The sequence below is a fragment of the Centroberyx gerrardi genome, chromosome 14 (genome assembly GCF_048128805.1).
Source record: "Centroberyx gerrardi isolate f3 chromosome 14, fCenGer3.hap1.cur.20231027, whole genome shotgun sequence".
Taxonomy (NCBI): domain Eukaryota; kingdom Metazoa; phylum Chordata; class Actinopteri; order Beryciformes; family Berycidae; genus Centroberyx; species Centroberyx gerrardi.
The window spans coordinates 17,547,447-17,575,069 of record NC_136010.1 but is presented as its reverse complement, the minus strand read 5'-3'; the positions used below and the strand labels follow the sequence as shown (position 1 = coordinate 17,575,069).

Below are 27,623 nucleotides of genomic sequence, written 5' to 3'. Positions count from 1 at the left end.
CACGCTTCCCTCTGGTTAGATGGATAATGACGGTATATGCCACAGGTGTATACAGGCTCCGATTTTAATTCAGAATAACACGTCAACTATGGTTTCGGTCAGTGCCGTGAATAATACTTGTACTATGTAGTTAAAGACAGTTTGCTCTCCGCGGAAACAGCAAGTGTTTTGAATCTTGTTTTCTGACTTTGGCGTTCTGATCGAGCCGCGGTCGCATATGGTGACAATGGATCTCAAAGTAGAAACCGAGGAAATGGACACAAACCAGCCTCCGCCCATAGAAGTTTTTGCGCACAATTCAACGCTGCACGGCATCTCTCACATCTTCACCTACGAGCGGGTCTGCATCAAGCGCTGCCTGTGGGTGCTGTTCTTCCTCGGCTCCCTGACCTTCCTGCTGTACGTGTGCGTGGATCGGATCCACTTCTACCTGGAGTATCCCCACGTCACCAAGCTGGACGAGGTCACGACCCCGGTGATGGTGTTCCCCGCCGTCACCTTTTGCAACCTGAACGCCTTTCGCTTCAGCCGGGTCACGCGCAATGACTTGTACCACGCAGGGGAGCTGCTGGCCTTGCTCAATCAGAGGTATGGTTAAGTGTTCACCAGCTCGAAACCCCAAAACACATCCCAGAATTCAGTCTGTCCTGCAAACAATTACTGTGTAGTGTTTTTTTCTGTCTCAATTTATTCTGGTGTGCCTCAGGTCAATGCTTTCTCAGCTGCATTTGATATTATCCTTTAATATCAGCCCATTTCTTCAGAGAAACTCCCTGCAAGGTACCCTACATTTTATATGGGCCACTGATTCCGTCACTAGGAATCTGGAAATTATTGTTTTTTTTTGTATCCACGCTGCAACTATGTCTCACACATTCACAGTAGTTTCACAATAATAGTTTCTTCCTCGTTGTTGAGTCATTCAGTGCTTGGAGAGCAGGCCGTGGTTTGTCAGGCTTGAATGAACCATGGCGTTATAATCAGAAAACTCCAGTAGTCCTGTTGGTGCAGCTCAAGGCTCTGGATATTGGGGATTGCAACAGCATGTATGCACAGGAGGAAAGATCTGGAGAGTCTGTTTCTTTTGACTGTGCGAGTGAAATGGCAGCTGCTCTGGGTATTGTTATGAGGAACTTGGAACAAAGCTTCCAAAAAAAATTTCCACTCCCACACATTAAACCCCTTTGTTTCGGAGCTGTCAAAGAATTTGGCGGCGGGAAAGTTAGCATAATGAAAAATGAGCAGTTTTGAGTAACACATTTTCAGTGATTAAGACCATGCACTGGGCTTTCCAAGAAGCACAGGGGAGGGGGGAGGGAGAAGGAAGATCTCCTACAGAGACACTGTGACTAATCCTGGCCTTGGAAGCAGTATGATAAACATGTTGCTCCCTCCTATGGTGTTGTAGTATTCTTTCAAATGTCAACAGAGGCATGATAATGAAACAATCAGCAGAGGCTATCCACATTTTGTGCCGGACAGCCAAAGTGTTTCTTAAGCACCTACAAGACATGAGAGAGAGACACAGGAGGAGGGAGTGCAGACCACTTAAATAAAGAGAAGGTGGAAAAAAACACAGAGCTAAAACAGGGGATCTGAACCTGTGACAGGCTGTCAGTTAAAGAGATAGAGGACAGAGCTCAGCAGACAGCACTGGGTGCCTCTGGTGGCTCTACTTTTATGTGGGTATACAGTCAATCACTAGCCTAAATCTTTAATGATCATCCCAGGCTGAACGCTAAAATTAGCATTTTATCTGTGATGCTGGTGTGACTGATGATCGGTACTTGCCATCTGGATTTTATTCATTCAGTAGGAATGCTAAATTCATATGTGACACTAGGTTTTTTGTGAATACATTCCCTAATCCCACATTTCAGGTGATGGAACATGAGGAAGGCTGTTTAAAGTTGGAGATCAGTGTATTAAAGTGTGGTTTTCGTTCTTCCTTATTAATGTATCATCTCCCCTCTTGCACTCTGGATTGTTTGTCTGAAGTAGGTTTAGTGCTCATTATCCGGCCTCCCTAGGCTAGGTAGAGAGAGGCAACGCAACTGCACACTTAGTTGTTATCCCCTTGGCCAAAAATGAAAGCGCTTGTGGCATGAAATCCAATTGAGAACTTTCTCCTCCCACTTCCCGTGTTTGGAGTCATTGGTCTGGGAAATGTCTTGTGGCATGATATTAAAGCTCCGCACACACTCAAGTGTCAGCCTCTGCTGATCCTGTCGGCTTGTGTGCTTATGGGATTTTATCTCATAAGTGCCTTCTTGGCAGGTTTGTCCACTGCACAAACAGTGGGGAGTAAATGGCTCTCCTCAATTAAGTTCTCTTTTAATCAAACAAAGACAATGTCTGCATGGAGTGCATCTCACCTCTGCCATAGTGGGGCCTCCTCTCATCTTAATGGCACAAACAATCTATGAACCATTGAACCTGGATGAGGTTAGTCATGATTGATTTAATGTTTGGAAGCTGTCAGTGTGAAGATTCTGACATTCAGCAGATTTACAATACTCTGAGTGTTAGATGCCCCTTTACCCTCACAAGACATTCACTACGATGCATGGGTTTCACATTCTTGTACTCCATTCAGAAGAAATTAAATAGGTTTATTGTATGTATTGTGTGGAAATCATGCGTGATAGGCTTTGACTTAAATGTTAAATTCTAGTCCTGTAGAATCATGTAGTGCACAGAAAACACATGGGGTATATAGACTACAATATGCGATACAAAAGATCAATAAAAGTCCATGTTCGGATGAAACGTCTTTGAAAGAGGCTACATTCATTTGAGAATTTCCAAAAGGCCTTCATTTGAGCCAGTGTTCTCTGAAAAATCCTGGTGAGCTGCTTTTTTGGTGAGTCCATTAAAATGGTGACATTTTTAATAATAGCACAGTGGGAGATCAGAGAGAGGGTAGAGAGCGTATGCATTTACAGCTATTCTGCTCTCTCCTAATACTAGGCAGCATGGTCAGATTTACTGAGCTCCACTAAATGAAAGGAAATTTCCCGGTGCCACCGATAATGCTGTGTACTATGTGGGAAGGCTGGCTCCCCACTCAGTGACTCACAGGCCTTTATTCTCGGTGTTTATAAAAGAAGGACACACATGTACGCACACACACTCATGCACATGTGCACACAATCACAGACAGAACATATATGACTTCAGATACCAGAAAATGGCAAATTAAGAAATAAATATCAAAAAATGATATACAAAAAATAACAAGAGTTTACAGCATATGAATTACAGACACCCTCAAGCACATTTCTTTTTTAATGTGGGATTTTGATCAAAGTAAAGAGTGCCTGGATTCATGGAAATGTGGCTTTCCTGTAAGGAAAGAAGTGACAGGAAGAATTCACTGACTTTGACAACTAATGGCCAGAAATACTCACAATCAATTCATTCAATGAAAGCCTAAGGTAACAAGCTTGCACTAAAAAACCTCTCAACAATTCCCTTTCTTCTTGTGGTGCTTTTATCATGCCTTTAATATTTCATGTCTGCGCTAACTATTAAAGGGGAATATCAATCAATTCAAGAGTTCACAAGAAGGCATTAGTTTTTTTTTTAGGACAATCCAATCAGCATTTATGGACATAAACAAATCTTTGCTCAAGTTTGAAAGCAGAAAACCGAGACACACCATTTTACAGCCTGGAGCTACTAACCTATACTGACAGTGAATGGAAGACCGGCTTTATGGAAGCCATATAATTGTCTGCACTTTTAGCCTATATACAGTCAAGCTTTATGTTATGGTAGTGCTATCAGTTCCAAGCCAGAAAATGCAGCAGAAAACTATCTTGGATACTTTCACTGTTACTTTGTCTGTTTTCCATCTCTTTTGATTCATTCTGAATTGTACTATTTTTAGCTATGGGTGAGTGGAGGGAAAGTTCACTAATAAAGACTCATAAACTTTCCTGGAGCGTTGGAAGAACATTTCAAGGCTGAATCCACTTTTTACGAGCTCTACTTTATGGTCAGACAATGATTTATTCAGTGTGAAGAGGTACAGTAAAAGAAATTCCATCACTCCACACCAAACAGTCTGAAATAAAGTGTGTGACTTGGCGTGAATGGAATATTTCTTTACACAAGTCTCTCTCTCTCTCTCTCTCTCTCTCTCTCTCTCTCTCCCTGTCTGTCCAGGTATGAGATCAGGGACGTGCATCTTGTGGAGGAGAGCGTTCTGGAGACGCTGAAGGTCAAAGCGGACTTCCACAATTTCAAGCCGCGTCCCTTCAACATGCGGGAATTTTACGACCGCACCGGGCACGACATCAGCGAAATGCTGCTGTCCTGCCATTTCCACGGGTCAGAGTGCCGACCCGAGGACTTCAAAGTTGTAAGTTGAATCCCAAGAAGATCAAGAAGTTTGTTTACAAAACCTAACAGCAATACAGTCCATACAGTACTTTTGATTTTGGTGCTTAAATGCATACAGTAACTAATTACTTTATGTCAAAATATGTGCAAACTACACACATTCTAGAAGCAATAGTTACTGTGGATGCTTAGTAACCCCTTTTGGTGAAAGTTACATCTCCTGTGTGGAAATCTACTATATGGAACTATCTATTTATAGTGGGTTAAAGGATGATGAGAGGGGACATCCACTGTGGTGATGCCAGAGACCCCGGGTCAGCCAGCATCTGTCAGGGTTGAGGCTATATAGACTCTATACATACATATAGTACAGTGTGACATCTGAGAGCTCCTCCACCAAAGCTCCTCCCTCTCTCTCTCACACACACACACACACACACGCACACACACACACACACACACACACACACCCCGCTGAGCTGCAGCTGGCTGTGATGGAAGAGCAAACCACTGAGTGAACCATGCGGAGAAACAAACATGTGCTCTCCTGACCGGAGGCTGAACGCTGCATCTTCCCTGTGGCTGCTGCTGGTTTGAATCCTAACCCACTCTGGTGAGAAGTAATGGTTACAGCAAATGCAGATATGTGTTTGTGTGTATGTGTTGATTATATTTAACTATTGCTTTCATACATGATTACATTGTGTACGTAGCTGTTTAACTTGCTGTGGCTGTTTGACGGAGACACACACACACACACACACACACACACACACACACACATCGTCATTGTTGGGTGAAACACCTGAATCTCCATCAACTTTTCAGGAACTAAGAAAAACACATCTTTGCTTGGCCACCATGCAAATTTGAATTTATCCAGTGGGTTTTGAAAGGATTTCATAAGCCCAACAGGTCGGGAAAAAAGTTAAAACATGAAAATCACCACAATTGGAGTTATGAGTTTTTTACATGACCACAGCGATATATCCGTATATACTGTATATATATATATATAACACACAATGCTGGATGGTATCTTCCCTATCTCCTTAGTCTTTGGCTTGCATTCTCATCATTACATTAAGTCAGAAGTACAATATCACAATTGATTTACCTTTTTCCTTGCTAGTTAAGTGGGTTTTGTGCTGCCAGAACTATATGCTGTACAATGATGAAGTAGGGATGTGTGGTTTTGATAACAATCCATGTATAAAGATGTTTCAAAGCTGTGCCAACAAGTCCCTTTTTTAAATTTGTAATCAAACATTGTTTTGAGCTTTTTTTCTTAAATCCCCACAGCTCTCAGTAAATGTTTGGGTTTCATCTTTTTTATTATCATTTTCTACTTCACAACATCGGAGGAGGTGGCATTGTACATTGTACAGCACTGTCCTTTGAGACTGAGTACTTGTAGAGACGGGATGTGGAATAATGTGATGGAGCTGTTCAAAGGAATATGTTAAGTATAAACAGTGAAATCGAACAATATCTGCAGCTGACTGATGTACAAGGTGGTTTCTTCCTGCGGTGTCTGCAGCAAGGCAGCAGAGCTGTGGACCCCTTGGTTAACGGATCTCCCTGCCATAAAACCCTGCTGTTTTTTGTCAGCTCACCCAGCAACAGTTGCCAATAGTCACTGGCATCCCTCGAGGTTTTTAATCCGGAGCTGAACATTGATCATTTTACACTGCTCACAACCTCACTGAGTAGATTGGATTAGTTTTAATGCTGCTTTTCTGAGGTGTTTGCTGCATCTCATCAATACAGTGGTGGTGTGAGAGAATGAGTCGCCCAGGCAGGTGCTCCTTCCATGGAGGTATTATATCAATATCAGGATTTTTTCAATATCTATATATATGGCTATATCTATATATATAGATGGCTCACATTTGCAAAATCACATGTGAAATAATCAAATTAATGTTCATCCAATTGAACCGAATAGTGATGTGATGTCAAACAAAACTGAAATATTCAAATAATATTCCTACCATACCTCATTTTGTCGGAGTTTTCCATTAAAATTAGCTTGTTATCATCAATTTAGAAAGCAGAATTGTGTGTCACAATTCCACTGAAAGACGACAAAAGCTAATATTGAATTGTTGCCCAGCCCCTATTATAAGCATAAAGTTTGCAATACAAATAACGAAGAAAAAAAAAATGTTTTACCATCAATATCAAGGGATTGCATAGCATCATAACCCGTATTTAACCAGGCAAGTTGACTAAGAAGAAGCTCGTATGTACAGTGGCAGCCTAAGAGAGTAATTGTCGGTGGGGAGTGATGGTTAGACACACATTCATACACATGGACACCTGGGAGGCGTCCTACACAGCCACAGTCCTGTCTATGGCACTTTGATGGTACAGTAGTTTTTGGGGAGAGCCGTTCTTGTACACCCCACCCCGATTTCTCCCAGCTAGATGAGAGATTTGAACCAGATTTCTGGTTGCAAGCTCACGCTTCTAACCATTTGGGTGCTGCTACCTCAATGATTAATTCAAGTATTGGAATTCAGAATGTACAATACACATATTAAGTTTACATAACATGTTGTTTGTTCTGTGCGTGTGTGTGTGAGTCTGTAGTACTAACACCCACTCAAACCACCCACCTTTCCATGTTTTCTCCTAATTTGAGCAGGATGGATAATTTATGTAGCAGCTTCACTAGTTGGAGCTCGCGAGCCCAAGACTGTTTTTCAGCCCCCCGTCCTCACAACACTCTACTGTGATAGAGCAATTTCTCTTCTCTTTGAAGAGCAGTGTGGTGCTCAGGAAATTGCATCCGGCCAGAACATAGTGGCAGCAGTGAGGTGTTTCCCCTGGAGAGGTTTAAGGCCTTTATTTCTCTCCTCTCGTCTTCCTTTGTTATCTACATCACCGCACGGCTCCAGAAAACTGGAAAACGCTTTTCCTTTGAAGACGGTCTTTGATGCATTGCATTGTTAATCTTTTCGTTGTTTCATTGTAAATGCTTGATGAATGGGGAAAGAGGGTATCCCAACTGACTGTTCTTTGTAAAAAGATCAAAAGAAAAAAAAGTTGGTGATAAAAATCTATTGTAAGCCTTTAATAAGAATAGAGATTCAGTACTCAATTGAATTGACGTGATCACTTCTTTTTTGTCGATCACTTGGCACCGTATTATGTGAAAAACAAAGTGTGTGACTGTGCGAGTACGATACCTCGAAGATAGATTTCCCAGTTGGTGGCACATTCAGAAAGTTCACAATACCCCCTCACTCTCTGTCCCATAACTATCATTTCACCAAGTTATTTTTCCACACCTCATCAGCTAATATCTCCTCTTCAAATGAGGTAAAACTGAGGAAGGGTTCAAAGAGATGCCAGTGTGAAGAACAGCAACCCCTAATAAGGAATTAGATATTTGTATATGTGTCAGTCACTGGAGTGAAGATAACATATATGTATTATTGATGTGCCAGTGGAAATGTTGTTCGCACGAGAAAACACTGAGCGTGAAATTGGGCATTATCCAATTAAAAGCAGGTTCACTTTGACAGTCACCAAATTGTTATCTTGTGATTTTGCATGTGGCTTTGTATTAAAACTCAACTGATAGGAGTGTTTATTCTTTCTACCGAAATGTTTCTTTTAAAAGATAATTCCCCACTAGAGCTTAGCAGCATGAGAAACACAAATCATTTTTCTCATTGCTGAGGGCTTTTAAAGTTGTGTTTTTCCGTCATGTGTGCTTGTTGCACCCCGGTCACTCGGTACTAATGAGACAGTAAGACAGTAACTAAATCTAAACAGACACATATGCACAAGTTTCCATGTTTATTCACTCAGCGAAGTGTTTTGAGGGAAAGATAAATGACGTAGGCAGTTGTTATGGAGTTACTGAATGAACCCAGCACTCCCCTCCTTTGCTTCTCAATAACAGTTGAAGAGAATCATCGCTGCTAATTGGACTCTGAGGCATTACTGTAGTAGACAGCAACTGAGCTTGTTTAAAAACCCCACTTACCAATGAACTCCAGCAAAGGAGAACAGACAGAGATGTAGAGGGAGAGAGGAGTCCCACTCTGACGAGCGCTTTCCCTTGGTCTGATGCCTGGCCTTTTTTTTGTTTGTCAAACTTTGGCTTTGACAGGTCTACCCGGGGAATAGATGTGTGTTTGCAAACTCCCAGCACACTGCTATCGTGACAGTTGTGTTATAATTTCGGTACTCTGATGGCTGCTGTCATGTCTCAGGAAGGCAACATGCATTTGTAGATTTTTTAGAGTTTCCTGGGAGGCAAAATGTAAGACATGCTGTACCTAAGAGAAAAAAGCGAGACGGCGCGGTGATATGAGAGTCACTGCCCTTTTTGAAACTTAAAGGTGTGATGTGCAAATGTGCAACTGTAAATATTAAAAATAGGGTTTAATATAAGCCTTAAAATCTCAGATACAGTTTTGCTTCTGCACTCTGATCTTTCCGTTAGAGCGCTGCAGTTGCACACACCCAGCGCACAATCATGTGTGAGTTCCAGTTTGGCTGAAGTAGTCCAGTTTGGCTGTCGTGGAGGTCTTTAGCCCCAACCTGAACCTCCTAAAAGCAACCCTGGGGGTGACAATGAGCTCAGATTTCCCTGACAACACACAGCGTGCTGGTAGCTGGAAAGGAACCAGACTCTGGGGGGAAACAGCCCATCTTTCCTCTGGCAAGAATAGACGGAGGCTTGCATTCCCTCAGGTTCTCGTGGCCTGAAGCGACAGATGGGAAGCAGAGCCGCGCCCCCCGCCCCCCACTCCTCATTCGCGGTGCTTTGTGGGTCAGCCCAGCCCTGCTCCACATCCTGCCTCCCAAATTGGTCACATCATCCTGCGTTGAACTAGCAGACTTGTGTCACCTCTCAGTCACAACTCGCGAGTGATGTTTATCCTCGTTTTCCCCCCTCTCCCTCCCTTCTAAGGCAATTTTCCACATCTCTCATTCATCTCAACCCCTGCACAGTGCATTCCTCACATCACCCCCGTGGGCATGACAATCCTCATTATGTTTTCATGCCATGCTCTCTCCTTCTCTTACTCTCTCTCTCTCTCTCTCTCCCTCTCTCTCTCTCTCTCTCTCTCTCTCTCTCACTCCTTTGCCCTTTCCTTTGTTCTTCTTGTTCCCATGGCATCCTTTTTCATTCCCTGTTTCACAAAACAGGCAAAACAAAAAAAAAAAAAGCTATCTTGGTGGAGAGGTTTAAGGTGGAAATATTAAGAGCACGTGAAATCACTTAAATGTGCTCCACCAACAGCGCTGTGATGAACATGTTATGCTTACAGGATTAAATTAATATTTGCCCCACAGTGCTGAACGCAGTGTATTTAGTGCTGACCACCTCCAAAGATTGATTGATGGGGCGGGTAACCACATTACCCAGATCAGCAGGTGAATACACAGAGCTCATAACGGAGAGTAATCCTGTACACGAAGACCATCTGTCAGCAGTGTGACTGCCAAACGCAGCAGGAGAGTTCGAGTGCAACTTTATTGAGCATATGTTTTAAGACGGGAACTTTAATAAACATTCACCTCGCTTACACGCCCGCAACAGCAACAGAGTGAACCGTCACACAGCAACCTGCATACAACTTGATGATGTAAAATCACCAGTCTACCAGTTTCCATCACCTCACTTAACTTACTGTGTAACCCCCAAACCCAGGGGAAGACCCACTCTCTCCTTTTTCCCTCACTCTATCTCTCTCTCTCGCTCACTCACTCTCTCTATTCCACTCTATTGCAGAGAAACACACAGAAACACACCCACAGCAACACAACAACTCACAAGTCGTTAGAGAAACCAACCCACTGAGACCCGGGAAACTGACCCATACAGGGTTTTTTTACAGCAGTGGAAGTAGTAGGGGGAAGCTGAGAGCATCGTTAAGTGCGGGTAGAGGAGGAAGGATGGAGGGTGGTGTGTGGTTTCATGTATGTGTGTGTGTGTGTGTGTGTGTGTGTGCATTGGGGGGCTGAACATTTTCGCCACTAGGGAGCCAGAGGCTAGAAGCAGCCTTGATTGGGTGGAGGAATGGCTAGATTCACCATCTGCAATCAGCGAGCTTCAAAACAACACCAGCGCTTTAATATATTAATTGCCTAATCACTCTTTTCAATGTCCTCCTTTCATCATAACGCCCGCTCCGATAACCCCAAACCAAACTGCTGGTGGGGAAGCCGGTCTGTGCTGAGAAATCTTGTCCCCCTGTTGTTTGAGGACGGACGGCCACAGAGCGTCTCCATGACTCCAGCTGGTTTCTAGACGGATCAGTAGTGCCGCTCAAGCACGCTCTATTTGCCTAGACCTGAGAGGGGAAAACGCTTTTTATGAAGACATTTTGGACCGGGGGAAGGAAAAAAAAACAAGCAGCGGGGCTGAAAATAGCCCGGGTTGGCTGCACTGCTCTGCACATGGTTTATTTATCCTGAGGATTAGTGCAGGTGACTTGAGGGCCGGATTCTGTATGGGCTGGAGGCGGGCTGGCAAAGGGCTAGCTGTGACTCAGACTGCTGGATGGGGTCTAGGAGGAGGAGACTGAGGAGGAATGATGCCGCAGTTTAGACCGCCGTGCGCCTCGGCACTCGCCTGACCCCAGATGTAGCTAATTGTATGTTTCCGGAGGTCGGTTTGGGAGACGCAAAGGTCTAGACAGAGAGGTTGGGCGGTGCAGTGTGTGTTTTGTATCAGCTGGGTCAGTTGAAATGAGCTGTGATAAATGATTTCACATCTCAAGGCTGAGAAGCAAAACACCATGCACATATAGACATGTTGGAGAGCTTAGGTTTGTTTCTCTGTCCAGTCAGACGCACACAAACGCACATGCACACACACACACACACACACACACACAAACAAACAAACAGCAATCGAAAATCCTGTGCTGTTGTCGGGGAACATGGACTGTAAACAGAGCTGAGTGATAGCAGACAAGGACTAAACCTGTAAACAGTGAAATAAGCCTACCATAGTACAAACAGGGCTGGCATACACAGAGGCAAGAGAGAGAGAGAGAGAGAGAGAGAGGGAGACAGAGAGAGAGAGAGATAATGAGGCAGGTGTTGGGTTTTTAGTCAACCGGCTGTCTTGCAAAAGGACCTGCTCTCAGGTCTTTTTTATGTAAACTCCAAGAGTGTGTACAGATGGGGCTCGGTGTCGGATGAGGTCAGGGAAACGGACGCAGGGCAGGATGAAGTGAGAAGAGACAGATGGGAGCAGTAGTAGTGACAGGTGAGGATGTAGACTGTAGCCACTGGAGGTGTCAGGCACGCAGACACCCAGCGCAGAGACGAGCCCGGCCTGAACCAGGCAAGGACAAATGGATGAAAGAAAAGGAGGAGAAGAAAGGAAAATGCGCTGGAGGCACGTTATTTAGAACTGAAATGAAGGTTATAATGGGCTGACTTAGAATGGAGAGTCGGCGGGAGATAGAAACAAGTGGGGAAAGGGAGCACTCTCCCGGCACGTTGTAGTATTCTGAGAGTAGTTTAATGAGTCATTTATTTTAATTAATATGCGGGCTGATCTTGGTTAAATGTAATCTGCTCCTATTAAAGGTTTTATTATAGTCAGAGGGAAAACTATTGAGAAAGTAGGAGACATTCATTTTTTAAAAAGAAAGATCAGACAAAGGTGCACACATGCATGCACGCACATACAGTACGCACACACCTACACACACACACACACACACACACACACACACACAGATAAACTGCTGTTGCAGGAGGCAGTGGCATTCACAACAACAACAGCCGTCCCCTGGGAGAACAGCCTGGAAGACTGATTAGTATTTCCTGGATGTGCCTTTGCACTTTATATCAACCTCAGACTGGCATTTCCACCGCTGTTACTGAGCTAATCAGTTAACCAGTCTTGGCCTGCCGCCTGAGTTTAAGGAACATTTCTTTCTGTTGTTTTTACTGTTTAATGTGTCTGTGGAAAATAACAGCATGTCTGCAGAAATAAGTGGCAGGAGTCACAGTTCAGTGGCTGATGGCTGTTGTGTGCTGTGTTTGTTGATTTGTTGAGAGTCAGACTCCTCAGGATGCTGCACTTTCTTGATTATCGCCTTGATATTTCTGCTTACTACCTGGAATACAATGCAGAATAACAGCAGAGTCAGGAGAGAGACAGAAAGTGACTTATTGGGTGACAGAAAGGAGGAAATGGAAAGCAGGAAGGACCTGGTGGTTAGAGAGACAGCAGTGTCCAAAATAAACTTTTTGGCTCACTTGTCAAGGGCTGGGAAACTAAAAACAAAACTATATATATATATATATATATATATATATATATATATAGTGTCCAAAATAAACTTTTTGGCTCACTTGCTCACTCACTTCTACAATAGATCAAATATGTAATTCATCATGAAGTACAGCAGAATTCAAATTACAAGAGCATTTTGTGTACCAGTTAAAGTGTGGCAGGTGACCCTTATAGAACAATTGCTACCATCATCTGGTGCTTGCCATGTGTTAATATCACACCCTGACTGTAAGGTCACGGGTTGGATCTCTGCACCAGCCAGTGTGTCTGTTCCCCTACCTGCCCCTGCTCCCTGACCCCTCTGGTGAAATACATGTGTGTGTGTCTCTGGGATACGCAAAGAAACAAATTCCTAATTACACTTTGTATAATATGGTGATTGAACTGCTGTAAAATTCCCAAAAAAGGTCATTTTGGCTCAAACTCAAAAGGACGGTGTGGTGTCTATGTGAACAGCTCAGCTCATTTCTCTCATGTTGCCCAGGATGCTCTTCTTTGCTCACTTACTGATTACTCATAATGACGAGGGCTATCCCTTAATGATTTGTGCGTGTGTGTACGTGTGTGTGTGTGTGTGTGTGTGTGTGTGTGTGTGTGTGTGTGTGTGTGCATGTATTTCAGTGTCAGTGTTAAACTGTATAACAGACAACCATACACCATAATTTACTCCAGCTGACCTTTGTCTGTGAAGCTGCATTTGAATAAGCTAGTATTCCTCTTTGCTATCTAATAACTTTGTACCACTGGCAGATGTGAAGAGCCAAAATGGCTCTGGAGTGGTACTAAGGACAAGCTTTTAATTACCGTCTGATTCAGACCTGATGAGTGGACTCGAGCCCATCACAGATGTAAATTGATCACTTCCATTATCAAGGTGAAATACAAACAAAGCAAGTGGAAAAAGGATCTAATCCTCCCTCACTGATCTGTTCATTCTTCTTTTACTACGTTTACCTCCCACACACTCACAACAAAATATGATGCAATCCTCTTTACATAATGAAATGAAATTAAACTCATCACTCATACTGCTATGCATTGACATTAGGTAAAACAGGCATTACCACTCAGTGACTGATGTTCAGACAACCACCCTAAATAGAGGACATCAGTCACCGCAGCAGGCAGCCAAGGTTGGGAATGACAGGTATATCTGAAACAGCAAATTGGCTTTTCTTTTGTTGTTTACTCTCTGCTGGTCATTGTTTTTCTGCTGCTCTGATAAGTAGAGCGGAGCTGAAGTTGAAGCCGAGGCTTTGTCAGGCTTGTTTTCTGGCCCGGCTCTCTCTCTGTGTCCTCTGCTTGACAGGGACACACCTGTTTAAGGTGGCAGCAGTAACTTATTATGCTCCTCCAGTCGGCAGTCTCTGGTGCCTGCTGCTGCTGACTGCCCTGCAGGGGCTTGCTGGTCCAGCCTCAGCCACTCGCCCACCTCAATAACATTTTTGTGCTCAATTAGGGACCAGGCAATATGTTCGCAGTCGGAGCAGTAGACAACAAGGTTGATCGGACGGTGTGTCGCACTCATAGACGCCCTCAGGTCCTAATTACAGCGCTATCCTCTAACAGGACTCAGAGTCTCTGCCTTTTAACCTCGTAAGCAGCCTTCTGGTTTACAGCACAGCTAGAGCTCGTCTGCAAACTGATCGCTGCCAGAAAGTCCACAAACCTCCCCGGCTGACCAGCTATTAATAGATTCAATCTGATCTTTAAATCTTCCAGACAAATGTTAAAGAGCAGATGAATGTAATTCTTGATCCCAAATTATCGTTAATTGAAAACAGAGATAGCACTGCTCATAATGTATAGCATACTAAGAAGAGTTGTGTGTGAAATAAAGGTTAATTAAAATAGCAAATTAAAAAAAAGACAATTACCTACTTATGCAAGGCCACATAGCAATCACATTACTCCTTATACTTGGAAATTATTTTTGTGGCCTGATGGACCCACTCATTATAACTCTATTGTTGCTTGGTAACAAGGGGTTGATTGCATGTGTGTATGTGTTTGCATGTGTGTGTGTGTGTGTGTGTGTGCTTAAAGAGTTATCAGCGCCCGGCGTTATCACCTCTGACACCTTATTAAGGACAGTGTTGTTTTAATTATACACTGATATCAGCGAGCGGAGATAATTTTGAGTGGCATGCATTGTGTGTTCTATTAGCGTTTAAAGACTGACAAATGATTTTGCGGAAGTGGGCTGTTCGAGTTCAGATAGGGAAGAGGGAAGAAAGATGCATAATAAGTAACAGAGGCTGGTCGAGAGACACGGAGAGAGAGAGAGAGAGAGAGAGAGAGAGAGAGAGAGATGAAAAGAGAGATGGAGGCGGCTGAGAGAGAGAGAGAGAGAGAGAGAGAGAGAGAGAGAGTCAGAGAGTCAGGGCCAAGCAGTGGTTTAGATGTAGACAGACAGCGAGATTACTGTTGCACTTGAACGCTCAGGGAATGTAAATGGGGTCAAACTGAACTGCATTTTAGGATATATGTCTCTAAGAGCTATAAGCCTGCCAATTGAGGCTACGCTGTGAGAGCTAGTATTGATTGTAAAGAGGATAACACTACACTACCAGGCTTGATAAATCATGGGTGGAAAACAACTGATATGTTTCCCAGACAAAAAACTCCCTACTTTATTCATAATCGTCCGCCCTCTTCCTTCAGGAGGACTCGGTTGAAGCCTTCCAGTTCCCCACAACCAGCCGTTTCCTTGAGTGAGCGTTGCAGCTATACTTCTGCATCGGTATTAACGGTCTCAGTGTTTGACGCTGGCGTTTTCAGCAGACGTCGAATTCAAACTTCCCCTCCATTTGAGACCTACTTCAGTTTAATTGGAGCGTCACACGCAATTCAAAATGTCTATATGTAGATGCAGGAGAGAACGCTGCGTGTTTTTCTCTCTTTTGACACCGCTCTGATTTGTGCAGCAAAGCAAGCTGAGGCTCTCATCAAGTCATGTAGTGTATTTCAGTGAAACGACGCCAGCGCTATGAATGATACCTCTCATTAGCTGTGCTTTAGCTGTGCAGACCTGAGCTGAAGAGAACATTTCAGTGCGATGTTGGGTTTCTTTTTTTTTCTCTCCCTGTGTACTGTGAAAAAAAGCTGTAATTACAGAAGATAAACAAATACACACGTGCGCACACAGGCATACACTAAGTGTGTGGAACAAGAGACCCGTGGTAAGATTGGTGTTAGGATCGCAGTGCGTTTCTGTCTGAATGAGCTGTTGGTCAGGTCAGCCTCCTTTGAGTCCTTTGTAGGTCACCATGGCAACCTCAGCTTGTTAAGAGGTTGCACAGTGTCTGCCCTGACCCTCAACTTTTACACTACACTGTGATTCACTCACTGAAAGCCCAGTGGGATTTTCAAAATGAGCCAGTTCCAAGTAAAGGGAACCAGAAAAAACGTACAATAGCTGACGGCTTTATTCCTGTGGATAAGACTTCCATCACCTATAATTGAAAAGAAAAGAATTGAAATCCATTATAGCCATTCTAGAGAGCAAATCTGGAGAAATAATTTATAACAGCCAACCATTTATAGATGCAAATCAATTTCAGATCCATTTGTCTCAGAGTGGTGTGCCTCGGCGCTCATAATTGCTCCTCTCTATTGTGCACTGGTAGTGAAATATTGTTGAAATGCTCTTTTGATTTTCAGCGCTTCCAATTATTTTTGAATGCGTTGTGAATGGAGCCAGATAGTTCAGCCATTTCATTTTACCCTTAGTCTTCCTCACCGGTCCACACTCACATACATCAGCTGTGTTTTCCCTCCCTGTCTTATTAGTGTGACTTTCACATGGGACCATTTCCAGCTTTAAGGCGCCACCTGTCACCACTGTTTTGACATACTTTGCAGCTGATTCCACTGTGCTGATGATTTCTAGCCTGAACACATGGCTCTCCATAAGCTACAATATTGTATTGAACCGGCAGTGCTCTTTCGAAAGTCTGTGTCAGTGTGTGTGTGTGTGTGTGTGGTGTGTGTGTGTGTGTGTGTGTGTGTGTGTGTGTGTGTGCGCACGCGTGCCCGAGGATATATCTTAAAATGCTGTTCAATTTGTCTGCCTTTGTGCCTGTTTCTGTATGTGTGTTTATTTGTGTGTTTCCATGCATATGTAGCCTCTGTGTATGTGTATGTGTGTGTGTGTGTGTGTGTGTTTGTGTGTGTGTGTGTGCATGTCTGTATGTTTATGTGCAGTGTATGTTCCCTGTGGTGCGTGTGTCATTGCCTGTTGTCCTTTTCTCTCTGGCAGAACGCAGCAGGGAGCCTGAGTCTTCTGCTGTGTGTGTTCATTTCTCTGGGCGTGTTCAGAGTCCTCACAATAACCACTCACCCCCCCCAGACACACACACACACACACACACACCCTCCACCTCACCCAACCAAAGAAACACACACACACACAGCGAGGCAAATAAAAAAGTATTGATTCTTTCTTTAACTTCATGCCTTTGTCCAAGTTGAACGATTGTGTACCACACAAAAAAGGATGGCAGATGGTGGCTGATTCCTCTTGAAATTTGTACTGTAAAACATTTATTTTCTTTTAGTTTCTCCAGAATAGAATTAGCATAAAATCACAGCTGGCCAGAGGGTATGGACATGTAAGCTACTGATGAAGCTTGTCCTGTTTGGTAAAATGTGAAGAAATATTAATCAGAATAACTTTTCAAACTTATCTGCTAATATAGTTTGAGCAGTGCCTGAGCTGGAGCTTGATAATGTCTTTACATGCTTTGATAAAACTCCCTAACGCTAATTTACTATTCAATTGATGGAGGACTCACAACAGATAGGGCATATAGTTTTATGCTGTTTCATGGTCACTGCAGCTGCAGTAATATATTAAAAAATAGTGCTGCCTGCTTAGTTAACCACTCATTTAATTAGGCCCTAAGGCTGCTGAATTAGTCTGACCGAGATGTTGCAGTTGTGTCTACTGTATTATATTCATGCACTGAACTAGATATTTAGTCAAACTGAAAGATAGTGACATGTTGACCCGTATGTGTGTTTGTGTGTGTGTGTGTGTGTGTGTGTGTGTTATCTTGCCTCCCAGCTTGAATCTTCCTTTGCTGTCGCTTTGAGATTGGGCAGGTAGTGACGGCATGAACACTGCGTGTTTGGGAGTCGGAGTTGCTTACATCCACTATCTGGGAAATGAATTAATCTCTAGGTGTTCAGGAACAGCATGTGACAGCCTGGGAAATCTAAAGCCTCAGCGGATTTCTCTCAGTAGAGTGTGAAATTTGTCACACGAAGGAGGTTCACTCTAGGGGAAGAGCTGCAGGGCCTTTTTTCCCTCCTGACAGTTTTCCCGCCCTGCAAACTGCACCAAAAAGTAACAGAAGTCCCTGTAATGAATGCATTCATTAATTGAGGCTCGTCCCAACCTTCCCTGGCTGTGGGTGGTATTTTGGGAACAGCGAAATGAAAGACATTTGATGAAAGAGGGGGTTTGTTAGCTGCAGAGAAGCGGAGAGGTGCTGTTCTCCAGCAGGAGAGTGTGCTCCAGCAGAGCCTCTATCTGTCTTTTGATGTTTTCTTATTAATGAGGGTGATGGCTTCCTCCTTCTCCTCTGTCGGGATGCAGTCCCTGGTGATCAAATTGGCCGGTAAACAAAGCCTCGGGGCTGGCTGCAATGGCTCCTGCTGTCCAGCCTCCAGCCCGGGGCAGATCTACTGTATGGGCTGGTCCCAACTCATAGCTCAGAGGGGCTTGGCTGCTTTATTAAAGCCACTCAGATAGTGAATCATAGAGCTATTCCTAAAATAAATCTATGAGCACTCTATTGTGCAACTAGACTACTGTGTGTGTGTGTCTCTGTGTATATATGTTATATATGTACATATGTCATGTATCATCCATCTGTGTATCCCCATTGTGCATCTAGGCATGTATATACACTATGACCCTCTGACATATTACCATATGTCCATGCGTGGTTTTCCTCTCACCACAGTACATACCGTACCTGACTTATTCATGCAGCCTTTTCCCAGGGATCTGTCAAAGCGTTGTAAAGCATGCACAGCATTCCTCGATGTAAAGTGCACATTTTGCTCAGCTCCCGGCTCACAATAGGAGCACAAAGGCACCGCTGCACCTTGGCAACACGGAGCGTCACGACCGGTTGGGGGTTCTTGCAAAATTGGATTTGATTTTACTTATTTAGGCTACTTTAGACGGTGTATAAAAAGTAATTAAAAGCCATCTGAGCATGAAACAATGAAAGCAATACACAATTTCATTAAGTGGTTGAAGACGTTATCGATTTAAGTCTGTATAAATTATTAGAAAAGCCAGGATACGCAGAGTGCAATATGCGACTTCAATCGCCGTCTGAAGTCGTTACTGAGTTACAGTCAAGTGAAATGTTCAGTGACAGACTGTGTGGCTTTCCTGAATGAATTTTCTTCCATCCTGTTGGAAGGTGATTATGGCTCATAATTATGCATTGCGTTTATTAGACATGCAATGAAGAGACTTGCACACAAACTTAAACATTCAAATGAACACACACATACAGGCAGACAGACACACACACACACACACACACACACACACACACACACACCCAGGTGCTAAGAAACACACATCACACAAAAACATATCACAGCCTTTTATACAGTATATAATCATCAGTAATTCACAGCTAACCTTTCATCTTGGTCTCAACAGGGTGTGAGGAAGCAGCCAGACAGAAACATAATCATCTGACTCTGGAAACACTCAAACAATCCTGTTTTAAACTCTATCAAAATGACCGCTCATTATGAGGCACCACTCTAGGCATAAGTGCAAGGTTCGAAGCCTTGTTCATATGCGGGGAAGAGAGACTGCTCTTAAACACAGAAAAAATGATGTTGGAGAAAATATTTGATCTATTCTACTGGACAGAGGCCAAAGGAAAGTTCTGATTCTGGTCACAGGTCTCACCTGAATTTGTCTCTTGAAGACACTTGAGAACATTTGACTATCACTTTTGTTTCTACTTTCCTTGCCATACAGCTGCTATAAATCTGCTATGTCTGCTTTTCTTACCACACCCAGGTCGAACAGCCTTTTGCTAATGTTCTAAAAGGACAGAAGGATTCAGAGAGGCTCTGTATAAAACAAGGCTGCATTCACACTTTGAGCCTCGCAGTTCGAGTTAATCTCATAGATTGACCCTGCTGAGATTCTCTCTGCCACTAAAAAAGCCCTCTGCTGTAGCAGGGCATACTATTGCCTCTGTCCTGCCCCGCTGACTTGGCCCGGGGCTGTTTATCCCTTGATGTTTACTCAGCTGTGCGTGAGGAGAGGGCGATGCATGCTGGAGTCAGCGCAGCTAGCTGCTGTGATGGCCTCTCTGCCTGGCTTCTCTCTCTCAGCAGAGAGCGTGGGTTCTGCACAAGGCCGGCACAAGCAGGCAGAGATTTGTAGGCGATGACGATGATTGAGAGACGGAGGGAATAGACAGGCAGAGGAGGTATTTGCATCCCATATGGATTTGTCATGTGTTAGCACAAGGGATGAGTCGGCTGATGTAAAACAAGTGGAGGGGGGAGCAATGCTATATAGTACACATGTACTGTATTCCTGGATTAATGTCAGCATGTCACATTGTGCAAGTAGTGACAATTGTTTTTAAACATAACAACTGTCATATTATGTACATATCATTTGTGCCAGCCAACATTACTATGCATAGCACATATTGTAGATATGCCAAATGGAATGAAATGTACTGTATAACTGCACTGTATAACCGGCTGATAGTGAATGGCTTAGTCCTCCAAGCAGCTATTTACCATATCACTCAATTCTAATTTTGCTCACTTGGGGGAGAATTACTGGGTGCCTGCTGACTGCGAGAGATTCTATAGAAAATTGAACAGTTTTGACTGAGTGTGAACTGGCAATCCAAACACATTTGCTGTCTGAGATCCAAATCCACAAGACTATTTACATTATTCACCAAGAAGCCTCGGTATAGAGGGCGTTTCAAATTATCATTTCAACTGTAATTTAGAGCAGTCCTCCTACAAAATGTCCTTCTCTCTCCATTTTGGTAAATAGTGGCCATAGGTGGGAGTATTACAAGGACTTTTCCTCAAGGCTCAGGCTATTTCCTTTCAGTGTGTGGTGCCACTGCAGGTTGGTCCACCATAGAAACCTGGGATTGTATTAAACCAACAATTAGTTGTCCTTGGTGACAGGCGCTGGCCTGCAGGCTCCGCTGCCTCCTCTTGATCAGCTATTCTGTTGTTTTCTTGTGAATCCCTTCTATTTTTTTCCCCTCAGGAAAGGTTTCTCGTTATTCTCCACTGATTTGGATCCCACTGTGCCACAGCATGGCAGAATGATATGAATAGCATGATGTAGCAATAATTTGTAAACCCTATCTGTTATAGGGCTTGCTTGTTGTTTTTGAACATTTCAGATGCATTCAAGGGGATTTCACCGACACAGTATCCTCGCCCCTTCACCCCTTTTTGCCTCCTGGGTGTTTTGGCCTTGCCTTGCGAAGCCTTGCCTGATTTAACCTTTAACTCAGATTCACTCTGTCATTCTGGGATAGTGCTAAGGTCAGCACAGTCCTGATTTCAGAGAGAACTAGCACTCCAAGGCATATATAACTTAAGTGAATACACACTTCCATTTTTCTTCATATGATATGCTCCCCACCCTCTCTCCTTATAGCGGTGTCCCTCACCCGGTGCTATGATGCTATCGTCTCTGAAGGTGATAGGTACTGAGAGCCCGGACGGTGTCTGGGAATAGGATGAGAGGAGAGGACTGTCTCTACTGGCCTGTGAAATATTCATCAAACGGAGCGGGGGGTGGGGGGGGGCTGGTGGGGTAGTGCAGCAGGAGAAGGAGAGGAGTCCACAGGGAAAAGCACATCATAGTTCAGAAGACACAGGGGAACAAGGGAAGAGCGATGCAGACCGGGGAGGAAGGGAATGTAGGAGGGAGAGAAGCATTTTCATTGTGTGGGAGCTGGTGGATAAAATCCCAAATATAATGGATAAAACTGCACCTCTCAATAGCAGGAGGAGTTTTATATTATTTCGGCTGTAAAGCAGCGGGATAGCAGGAAAGCAGCTGATAATGTTTTGCCAGCAAAATTGAATTTTTACATTTAAATTGATTTCAGATGAAACATGCTCATTTCTTGCAAGCAGGCAGCACTGGAAAAAGTTTGACTAAGAGGTCCTTTGCCCTGTTTTCTCCTCTATTGTCAATTATGTTGGAGGACTTGCTGTCCTAACCCATTAAGTGATCATTACGCAGCCCTGTCCCGCAGCCGGCAACGCCTCAAGGTGTCATCAAACAGTCAATGCTTCGGACATGATGTTCTTAATTTGCATGATCAATTCACACTCATTATTCTGACTTTGACCTCCAGAAAAAAAATGTGTCGGATAAGCCTCTTTACAGTTCTGCAGGATGCCGGTTAAAGAGTTTTAAATTGAAAATGAAATTGTAGTCAAGATGGATAGAAATCTGTCACTTCTCATTTTTCACTTTCCTGAACATTTCGGTTATACAGAGAGATAGCTGATGTCCAGGCAGTCGACATCTCAGTAGAGTTTTGTCAGTGCAGGATGGCCTACAGTCTTCCCTCTCTCTAATTAAAGGACAGAGTTACTCCATGGCAGCCCTTTATTTATCCATTCTCCCTGCGGTCCATATTTGTTTACCTCTCTTCTTGACTTCTTCTTTATTTTGACAACCGATGATTGAGGGTCTGATTCTATGTTCTGGGCATCATTAGTACACACAGATGCCGCTGCGCCTCTGGCTCTCACTCCCCTACCTATGGTTTATCTTCTCTTTGGAATGGCTCTTTTGTTCTACCCAGCGCTGGTTATTAGCTTAGTGACTCAGCGATTCATCCAGAACCAAACAGAAGAGGAGAGAGACGGTGTGGGTATGATGCTTTTATTCTTGAATTAATTTTGGCCTTTGTGCTTACATGACTGATTGGACTCCAAGATCACCCATCACCAAGAGTTTATACTGTAATCAATCACCTGCACAGGAACCACAGCCAGCGATGGCTTTGTTGACATGTTTGGGCGGTTTATTCTGGTTTTAAGACACAAAGTGGGTTATCTGCTTCTTTATGCAAGTGGGTCTTCAGTATTAGTCTGTGTGCTTCTTTTTTTCATAAAGCCCATTTACATATGAAGTTACCTTTTACTTTACCATTTTCCAGATTTTTCAGATGAATTGAAATTCTTGCTGCATCACAATCCTAATTATAACAGCTGTGCAATGGGAGGATAAAAGAAATGCCAAAAACTGATTATATGGATACCTTCTAGTATCGGTCACTGTGGGCTGCTGGCTGCTTGCTGTTGCATTTAAATCGCATGCTCCCAGTGATAGCTGTTTAAGCGAGCAGCATAATAACTGAGAAAGTGTTTGCACTTTACCGAGACGGCTTTAAAGTCTTTGAAAACATTCCCATAAAACAACAGAGCGCTAATGGATTGAACTTACCCTGCTGAGACATCTTTTAACAGCTCACAGATTGCAAGACTGTATTAAGACCTCTCTAAATGGATGGGAAAGTGCAGGGATTTGTGATTTAGGGGATGTTTCAAACTCTGCCTTGGCTCTAAATACAGACGTAATTATGTGCATAATGATTAATTACAGCAGAGCACTGTTGAGTGCTTTTCAATACCTGGGAAATTCTGTATGAGTGACAGCTTTATTGATCACGGAGCTCCGAAGATTATAGCCCGTGTAAACTCCAGTCCTGAAGTAGTGTACTTGATTCCCAGCGTGGAAAAGAGGATTTATTCTTGTTGTGAAGTCCCTTTAATAGTGTCGGTAAAGTGTGAAAAGTGTAAGTGTCTGTAACAAGTAAGCTGAACTTTCTCTGTAGATGTTACCAAAAAAAAGAAAGAAAGAAAGAAAAAGAATAAAAAGACGAAGCTATAAGCTCTGTCTTTATTGTAAGACTCATTATCTTCCATATGGATTCTGCTGCAGAGAACTTTTCAGATGTGCACAATAATTTATTCATTCATCATGAACATGCGGAACAAGTTAACGCAGTATGCATGCCGTGCAGAAATTGTACATGCTACATGTTTGATGTCATTGTTCTTACCGCTTCTGTCACACACAAGATGAAAAACAAGCGTTGGCTGACATCTCCTCACATCCATTTATTGATCGAGATGCAAGTGAACATCATACACACATGGATTTATGTAATGATTCATTTATTTATAAAGTGCAGGCGCTATATGACCTTACACGATCTATTCAATTATAGATAAGAGGCAGACACTTTCTGATAATCAGTTTAGTTGTGCAGTTGTTCAACATTCTGCAGTATGAGTGAAAAGCTGTGAAGGAGACATACTGTAGGTTGGTGAAGGCAGAGAGGAATAAAGCACAGGCAGACTGGGTAGTTTGACCAAGGATGCGCACTGTGTGATTTTTCACTTTGCGTGTTTTCTTCCACCGAATCTGAAACATTTTATTCAGGGTTTTTCAATACGTTTCAATGTGGGAAACATGTTATTTGTGATCTCCTGTGCCTTCCATTTGCCTTTCTTTAAAGCACAGAATGGATTTTCTGTGGAGGAAACTCAGATTGATGTCTGGTCCTGTAATCAACAGTCTCTCGCTGACTGTATGTGATAGATGGCAGAAATGTATAACTGCCCTTGGCAGGACCCAAACTCTCTCAACAATTATTTGGTTGGTTTGTTCCTTCTAATCACAGATATGTCATGTTGTGCCATAACGCTGAACAATAGTCTGCTCCGAGCGTCAGCAGCAAAACTCCCCCTCTCTCTGTCTCTTTCACTTTGCATCCTTGCTCTCCATTGCTCTTTGCTCTCCCACTCTCTCACTCATTCTCACAGCATGGTTTATGTGCCTCACACAACACTAAATGCTCTGAAGGAAGATAAAGTCTTCATCAAAGAAAGATCAATATTGATACATTTCTGTAAACTCTAAATTACAAATGTCTAGCCATGTCTGTTTAGACATGCCAGATGGGCTTTGTTGGAGTCTCACATAGCTTAAATCTAACATCTGTGCCTTGGCTTTCCTTAAAAATTAAGGCAGCCTTCTTCTTGGCTGGGATGCTTGGTCTCCATGGTAACATCAGGTCCATTATAAGTGCCATAAAGAGCATGCGAGGGAATGTTAAATCACCAGTCTGCCAGTCTCCATCACCTCACTGAGCTTATTGTGTAACCCCCAAACCCAGGGGAATACCCCCTTTCTCTCTCCTCTGTCTCTCTTTCTCTTTCACTCTCCTTGTCTCTCTCTCTCTTTCCCTTTCTGTCACATACGCTCTTTCCCTCTCTACTCTCTCTCTTACTCTCTCTCTCACACACATACACACACACACACACACTCACACACACACACACACACACTCACACACACACACACAGAAATTGAGTCTAACACTGACCCCCAGTGGATAAGCACTGTTAAGAACTCTAGCAGGCTGAGAAATCTCCTTGCCAACAGAAGTGCCACTTTTGGAGAGCTGTGTGATTTTTTATTCTGATGTGTCTCTCAGGTCTTCACCCGCTACGGGAAGTGTTACACCTTTAATGCTGGGGGTGATGGACGCCCTCCACTCATCACCACCAAGGGAGGTATGGGTAATGGACTCGAGCTGATGCTGGACATTCAGCAGGATGAATATCTGCCTGTCTGGGGAGAGACAGGTGAGGGGAAAAACATTCAATTCATTCAGTCACTGGCACTGCAGCGCTAACCTGGTTATCTGTCCGTTTCTGTCTCTCTCTCACACTCTGTCACAGTGTGTGTTTGTCTGCTTCTGCATGTGTGTGTGTGCATGTGCTTGTGCATGTGAGCGTTACCCCAGCTCACACATGCCTCATGGTGTGCTACGCGGTCACACAACTCCTCTAAGTGTCTGGATTCATTAGTGAAATAACTCTTGAAAGGTGTGCGGCGCTGATCCCGAGCCTCTTCTCCCCGCAGATGAGACTTCGTTTGAAGCCGGGGTCAAAGTTCAGATCCACAGTCAGGATGAGCCCTCCTTCATTGACCAGCTGGGGTTCGGAGTGGCACCTGGGTTCCAGACATTTGTGTCCTGCCAGGAACAGAGGGTACGGCTGTAGCATTCAGATGAGGAATCTGCATCTAGCTTTACCGATTACAGAATACATTTGAAATCACTTATAAGGGTTATATATTTTTACAGACAGGCTAAAATTCATTTTGATTTGATTTGCCTATTTCTTTCTTGTGTTCACCTGATTTATTCTTCTGTAACCGGCAGCAGCCTTGCTTTTGATTCATGTGTGGCATTTTTGTTGTTTATCTTATTTGCTTTTATTTACTGTTGTCTCGCTGTTTGTAAAACACTTTTTAACTTCTTCCCTTTGTGTTTTCAAAATGCCATATAAATTGCATCTATTATTTCTATCACTGTATTATATTTTTTGACTTGAAAGTATCAGCAACACTATTAGGAAGTATGGTAATACAGTGGCTTATGTTACACAGTCTGCCTCCTGTGTAATTGCTGTGATGTGGTGTATGATGTGTGTTTGTTCCAGCTGATATACCTTCCCCCACCCTGGGGAGACTGTAAGGTGACTCCCATGGATTCAGACTTCTTTGATAGTTACAGCATCACAGCCTGTCGTATCGACTGCGAAACACGCTACCTGGTGGACAACTGTAACTGCCGCATGGTGCACATGCCTGGTAGGACACTGAGCTTTAGCTGCTGAACCTTTGCACTGTATCAGAATTACACAATCTTTTAGTGAATACTTAGTGTAGGTGCTTTTTAGATAAAATCGTGCATATGGAAGACATGGGATATTTCTCTGGTATTAGTCCTTTTTGCTTTGCCTGCAGGCGATGCGCCCTACTGCACCCCTGAGCTGTATAAAGAATGTGCTGATCCGGCTCTTGGTAAGTAAGAGGCCTCTTCCATGCCCTCTATGAATCTTATAGTAACACACACACACACACACACACACACACACACATCAATTCCGAGGCATCTGTAAGTCGCAGCCCCACTGATGTGTTGTAAAGGTAAAGCTGTGCCCTTTCGCTCTTGCCCCCAGACTTCCTGGTGGAGAGAGATAATGATTTCTGTGTGTGTGAGACTCCATGCAACATGACCAGATACAGCAAAGAGCTGTCTTTCGTCAAGATCCCCAGCAAGGCCTCTGCTAAGTACCTCGCCAAGAAATACAACAAATCTGAGCAGTACATTGCGTGAGTCTTTGCAATGCAAAAAGCATAGTCCTTTCTGACATTTTATCAGTCTAATTCAAAATATTGCCATTATAGATTATTGCAAAATGTATATAATGCACTTATAGGTCCATATCTGAGATGGCACATTAACTTTTTGACTTGACTGTTTTTCTCTCTGCAGGGAGAACATCCTGGTTTTGGACATCTTCTTTGAGGCCCTCAATTACGAGACTATTGAACAGAAGAAGGCTTACGAAGTAGCTGGGCTTTTAGGTATAGCTGTGTTGATAAAAGACTTCCATTCACCATTCTTCTGTGTTTTTTGCTGGATTCAATTATAGCAACTTATTTTCCATTCAGAAGATGTCTCTTATAAGCTTGTATTTTCTTATTCCAGGCGATATTGGCGGTCAAATGGGACTTTTTATTGGAGCGAGCATACTTACTATTCTGGAGCTGTTTGACTACATTTATGAGGTGAGACTTCTTAGGGCAAGATATATAATCATATTCCATGGTAGCAGTATTCGCTCTGATATTGTTTTTATGGGGACACATGCATGGTTGTCCATCTTCTCCCACTGTCTTTGCTGAGCCAAAACTGGCAGGTTGTGACTTCATTTGTTTCTGTCCTCTCAGGTGATGAAGTACAAGCTGTGTCGCTGCTCTGACAAGAAGCACAAGCACAACAACAACAACGACCAGGGAACCGTCCTGAGCCTGGACGATGTCAAGTGTCACGTCACTAACTTCCACTAG

General features: G+C 43.4%; 1 protein-coding gene across 2 annotated transcripts; it reads left to right on the top strand.

The window, feature by feature from the left end:
- Positions 1–217: 217 nt before the first annotated feature.
- LOC139908005 (acid-sensing ion channel 1-like) lies at positions 218–27,623 on the top strand. Of its 2 annotated transcripts, none has more exons than XM_071894563.2 (10): positions 218–588; positions 4,171–4,366; positions 25,195–25,345; positions 25,626–25,753; positions 26,207–26,357; positions 26,514–26,570; positions 26,729–26,882; positions 27,046–27,137; positions 27,262–27,341; positions 27,504–27,623. In XM_071894563.2, exons 1-10 carry the CDS (start codon positions 218–220, stop codon positions 27,621–27,623), a joined length of 1,500 nt encoding a protein of 499 aa, XP_071750664.1. The 2 variants fall into 2 exon arrangements, with proteins under 2 accessions (XP_071750664.1, XP_071750663.1); XM_071894562.2 differs by having other exon boundaries at positions 27,046–27,204; positions 27,242–27,341.

Excerpts from the sequence above, each read along its gene's own strand:
- LOC139908005 (XM_071894562.2), top strand. The coding sequence starts at position 218 with ATGGTGACAATGGATCTCAAAGTAGAAACCGAGGAAATGGACACAAAC. Across the intron at positions 26,883-27,045 it reads AAATCTGAGCAGTACATTGC|GGAGAACATCCTGGTTTTGG; the intron begins GTGAGTCTTTGC and ends TTCTCTCTGCAG. Across the intron at positions 27,342-27,503 it reads TGTTTGACTACATTTATGAG|GTGATGAAGTACAAGCTGTG; the intron begins GTGAGACTTCTT and ends CTGTCCTCTCAG.